At 31.7% G+C, this 6,000-nt stretch overlaps 1 protein-coding gene across 2 annotated transcripts in view; it reads right to left on the bottom strand.

Annotated features, from left to right (window-relative positions):
- Positions 1 to 396: 396 nt before the first annotated feature.
- Positions 397 to 6,000, bottom strand: part of MAN2A1 (mannosidase alpha class 2A member 1) — a 114,569-nt gene continuing 108,965 nt past the window's right edge. For both annotated transcript variants that reach the window (XM_065860343.2, XM_071802680.1), the window contains 2 exons: positions 4,283 to 4,393; positions 397 to 3,343 (listed from right to left, as the gene is read on the bottom strand). In XM_065860343.2, coding sequence (XP_065716415.1) covers positions 3,191 to 3,343; positions 4,283 to 4,393 — 264 coding nt within the window. In that variant the 3' untranslated portion in view covers positions 397 to 3,190. The remainder of the gene's footprint in view (positions 3,344 to 4,282; positions 4,394 to 6,000) is intronic.

Genomic DNA, 6,000 nt, shown 5'->3' with positions numbered 1-6,000 from the left:
ACGTACACTTTTATATTTATAGTTGAGTCTACCCAAGTCCAATATGATATAGCTTCATGCACTGAGTGAAATTTATACTAACCATCTTTTCAACTCATTATGCTCAAGCTCCATCAGCACTTTGAGAAGTAAACCTGTAAAGCATCTATGCATATTAAACTTGTCACATGTAATAACAGCATATTATATTAGCATTATATTTCTTTCTTAAAAGTATTCAGTCTAATCACAGTGGAACTGTTATTTGGTCTTTATTTTCTAATGGTGTGTTTGTTAACTTAGTTTACAAGAACAGCTTCCATTCCATTACTCTGAAATACTTAAAAGAGACATGAGAATAATTCAAGTAAAACCAAATTCTAGAATGGCTAAGGCATTAATGACACTGACCCCATCTCACAATAACAATATCTTTTATTAGAGATCTTATTTTACATATCCCCATAATATAGAAAACCTTCCAAGAGAAAATATCAAAAACCTTCAGTTTAAATCAGTTTGTTTCAGGTAACATGAGCAAGTTAACCAAAGGCATTCCAGATAAAGGAAAAAAAAAAAAAACAAACAGTACAGGTACAACTCTGGTATGGAAAGTAATTACAAGGTTTTAAACCATTTCTTACATGGCATTGTCTTTAAAACCATACTGGAAGGTAAGGATGCTTGGTTCTCTTAACCAGTAGTTATAAACCCAGCAGCTATAAAAACAGAGAAAAGAAAATAATATGACTAAATTAGATGGCCAATGCACAGAAAAAAGACCCAAGAACTTAATTGAAATATCTATATAACAAAAATACAGTGTAATAATTCATTAAGAATTGTTGAAAAACAAACTCAACGCATCGATAGCCACATTCCCAACAAACAGAAGTAAAATTTATTATCAGATTTTGACTGGGGTTTTGACTTGGTTAAGGATTTCAGGAAAGGATCCCAAATTGAAGGCTCTTCTGTTATTACACAAAAAATGCAAAATAAAGGAACAAAGATTAAATCTGCTGGTTAAGGAAGATTCAGGCATCATGATTGTACAGCTGATGATAAAAGAAAAGATGAAACATCTTTCGGAAGCAATTCCAACAGACAAAATACTTAACTTTATTGCATAAAAATTTTCTTTTTCTGCCTAACTAAAATGAAATAGTATTTTGAAAGCTCTCTTGCACAGAACACATAAAAGTCTCAGAAGCACTTTAACTCTGAAGATGCAACAAAAATAAATGTTATGAGAAATTTCTGCTGGCAAGACTACCTAGCTTTAAGTTCCAACAAAAGCCAGCACTTTCGAATACTACAGCTTAGAAAAGTTACAGTACATGTTTATTGCATGAAAATATCCATTTATTGGATTCATCTGATTTTTCCATTTGTGGTTAGTGGTTCTTATATTCTTGATATAATTTGCACCAGATCCTACTAAGTATTCCACTAATTACAAAACACACAGTAGATTGAAGCAGGGAAATCTACAGAATCTCAACAGGGATCAAATTTGTGACAATGCATGAAATTGAAGTTTCACTTTCATTTTCTTTTAAAATAGCCTGTGGCTACATGGTATGATTTGGTTCACTGTGGAACAACAATGATGAAACTAAATAGAGTAGGCAATGTTAGAGTTAAAAAAAGCACATCTTTTTTACCAGTTATGATGACTTTTCATGCATTAGTATTAAAGATAAGCAATGATGTATGGAAAAGTAAAACGTAAGTGAGGATAACAAGAAAGTTATGAAGATAAATTAGGACAAGGAAATGGGATCACTCTCAAATTCATGTTTAATATATATTAACTGTAAACAGCAGGTCTACTTAGGGAAATAACTTTTCACACTTGAATGGCTTCAGCACTAAATATGAATTACATAATATGTGAAAATAAAGCAAAAAGTAAGACACTATTTTTCAGTAAGGTGAACACTGGCAATGTAAGTGAGGTTACAAGTTTGAAAAATGTTTAAAATATAGGCACGTGATTCCAAATGAATAGGTCACCACAGTCTGTGACATACAAGCACAAGTTTTGATGCAAACTATGTCTTGCTTACTATCAACTCTCTGCATCAAGTTGCAATATCCTTGAAAGCAGTTAAATTTGAATTTTACAGTATACTTTTGTTTGTGTTTCACGTTATGACATCATTTTAATACATTCAAATAGTCAAAATATTCAGAATAAGACAGCACAAACTTGGTGCAGGAGGACATAGATCAGAGTGTGGCCAGCATTGTCAAACAGGAGATACACAGCTTAAGTATTATATAAACTACCTTTCCCTCCAAAACATTAACATGGACACCAAAATTGTAACAAGACTTATCAAAAAATAAGGCACATAGATCTTGATATGGTAATCTTGAAATAGAAAACTCATTTCAGAGAACATCAGTATCTAAATGAGTTTTATAAAAATCTTGTATTAATGCTAATTACGGACATTTCTCATCATACATGATAATGGAATAATTGCACATATCCCAGTGTGTCTCAAGTAACAAAATGGGAGTTTTATTAAACATTTCCATTGCAAAATTACTTTGTAGGTTCATGTTTTCCTATTTACATAACTCAGGTGAATGGTAGAAGTAATAAAATCTACCATCACTTATCATAAGTACTGCAGGCTTTCATTTTACCACAATTAATAATCCCCTTTGTGTTGAATAAATTGAAATTAATTGTGGAAGAAATTGAGATTATTGTAATTTATATAAATTATTGTGAATATTTGGACATTAGCTACTACACAAGGACATTTTATTCTGTTTTATTTCCAAGCTGCATCAGAACTTTCTACACTGAATTATTTGTACATAAATTCATCAAGGATCAGCAAAGAAGGCTGTTTAAAATTCAATCCCATCTTTACGAAAATTAAAACACCAGAAACACCATTGGTTAGCACTTGACCTGAGATTTAATCTGTTGAGAGGTTAACATCCTTAGAAATTTCTTCACTTGTTGCATTAACTTACACTGATGTTGGTGTTTTATGGAAAATAATACTAAAAAAAAAAAGTTGTTTGTAACATGGCTTTTCACTGTGTTGTCAAAAAAACTACAGAATGCATGTTTTTCTCACAGTATCCAGAAGCTGGAATAATTATGTGCTTCTTATTGCACGTGAAACTTAGAGGAGATATAATTGCAGATTCCTCTTCTTTATCTGAGTATTAAAGCCAGATTTCATCTTAGCCGAATCCGAAACGTATTTATTTCCATAGAACTCATATTTATTTCACTTATATTTCTGGCATCCGGAGGTGAATGCATCAAAGATAAAGATGTGGGCGTAAGACTTTCCACTTTGAATTTGTTAAAGAGTTTATGCACCTTTATCTGGGAAAAAACAAACAAACAAACAGATCTTTAGAAAATACAGTATTTACCTTAAAGCTGACTTTAACCTAATCTCTAGCAACAATCCAAATGATCTGGCAGGGGGACTGGACTAGATGATCTTTCGAGGTCCTTTCCAATCCTTAACATTCTGTGATACATCTTCTTAGAGCTATCAGTACAGCAATTCTTACACCAAAGATTACGAATATTTTTAAGTACGACGTCTCCAATGCTGTATGCTAAATTAGATCTTTTTAGGCAGTGTTCACTTGCCACATTTCAAAGCGAGTAAGTTAAATCAATACATTAAAAATTGATCAGAAATATTTGGATTAAATTCTTCTTTTTCTAAACAAAATAACACTCTTCTGCTTAAAAAGATCAAAACTATTCCAAAATTTGATCACAAAATTACTGTACATTCATAACCATCCAGTCCATCTTAAACCTTCAGAACACTTATTTCATAATTTTATGTATCACATCAATTCTATAGCAATTGCAAAACACTCATATATTTGCAATGGTGTAGGTCATGTATGTGAGCATGGATAGAGATAGAACAAGTAAGTTTTTAAAGTAACAGTCACTTAATTTGTGGATATGTTAATAATATTCAGAAGATACATTTCAGAATATGAAATTTGATTCTTTTCACTTAGTAAAGTTCTAAAACACTATTAAAAATAGAGAAATACGAATCCATGTTATATGAAAACATTTACAGAAAGTTAACGAGATTAAAACTGACCTAGAAGTTTACTTACATACCAGCAGGTCCATATCTTTATCAAATAGAAAGCAGCTTTCAAGATAAACTTAACTATTATCCTGGAAGTATAACTCTTTAAAAATAACTACCCAGACTTCACCTCTAGTTTGTCTTAAATATCAGTGCTTCTGCAATAGTAAGCTATCCATAAAGTGTCAGTATACCTTTCCCTGAGTAGTGGAACAGAACAGATCCATGTGTCTGTTTGAAAATCTACAGTCAAATCCCTTTCTGTGAAGAATCAGAACAGCTTCATCAGATGGCTCAATGTCTACCTACAAATAAACAAAACTAAAAATTACTCAGGAAGTAGCAGAGTTAGAAAGACATTTTATAACCTTATAAAATTATCATTACCTTATGGTAACAGAGCCATTTATGCTTTAAATAATATTTAGCCCAGATAGAACACATTTCTTTTGATGTTTATATGACAAAACATAGAAAGAAATAAACAGTAAAGAGAGTTTAAATGTACAAAGTACTACAGAATCTAAATATAAGTTGATAACCAGAGTTCAAACTCAACAGATGCACACATACACACTCAGAATTAAGTGTAGCTCCCACTGCTGCATGAAAATGCAACTATTAAAACTATTAAATAAGTTTTTTGTTTATAGGTTAGACATACAGTACTCTTGAGTGTCAGCAGGCATCAAACAATAACCTAAGAGTAACCCACAATCTCAGCTTCCTAGTTTGGACCAAATCACTTAGAACAAAGGATAGAACATAAATGTCTCAAATCAGAATCTTGTTTTGACATGTACACTTCAGAAAACAAAGTCATAGTGGAAAACTGTTTGGGAAACTTCAATTTAGAGGAAAACTTCATTTTTTTTCTTTTATACTAAGATGTAGAAAACCACTCTTCTATAGCAAGAATAACAGAAAAGAAATTCCTCACATTATAGTTGAATGTGCATGCAAGTTATCTTCACAGGACACAAGTGGCACATGACAGGATGCCCTTCACACTGCAAGCTGTTTGCTGTATCAATACACTCACCTTAACCATTTATTTTCTATGATGCATTATTTGATTTCTTTTTTGTTGTTGCTTTACATGCTTGAGATCTTATCATGTAAATACTGAGGACATAAAAAAGGTTGTTCTATCCACTACCATGGCAGCTCTTAGGGCTCTTTTTATTTATTTTCAGTTTAGTTGGTTTTGTAGTGGTGATTTTCCCCAAAAGTCTCTAACATGAGTTAGGTTATTTTCTGGTACTTCAGTAAGTATCTATCACCTTGGAGAAAGCTATGCCAACAAGCATTAAGCACTCTGTGATGCCTTAGGTCTTGAAGGTGTAACAAATTGGAGAGGTCTTAATCTAACAGGCTTCAGATACAAAACAATTTTCTATTAATACAGGATATCTTGGAACAGCTTGAACCAGCTTTTTTGATAGCCAGCATGACACAACTTCATAGTATGACAAATTCGTAATATTAAGAACTCATTCAGATAATAAAAAATGGTAAAATGATAAAGTTATTGTTTTCTAAGTAAGTTCCTCATTTAAAATATTAAAAACATAACTCAACAGTATTTGGAATTGAAATGAGATACTTTACAGTAAAACACGCATTGGTAAAAACTTTGCATAATTTACAAATAATGAATAAAATTCAGTTTGAGATTTTCATGAACAACATTAGTTTGTAACCACCTAAATCTAGGTTTTTTATTAACGAATTACATCTAAAGTCAGCATATTCAAACAAGTTTGCAGTACTTAATACCACTGATGGTTGAAAAAGTTCTTATCCTGTTTATAGAAACAGTAGTATCACTTCCTATATCAAGGTAATAAGTATGATATGACAAAATAATTTTCCGTCTCCAACTATGAAATACTTGACATGGTTTTCACTG

Source organism: Patagioenas fasciata, chromosome Z (genome assembly GCF_037038585.1).
Source record: "Patagioenas fasciata isolate bPatFas1 chromosome Z, bPatFas1.hap1, whole genome shotgun sequence".
Classification (NCBI taxonomy): Eukaryota; Metazoa; Chordata; class Aves; order Columbiformes; family Columbidae; genus Patagioenas; species Patagioenas fasciata.
The sequence above is the reverse complement of the archived record's forward strand: the minus strand, read 5'-3'. Positions and strand labels throughout refer to the sequence as shown.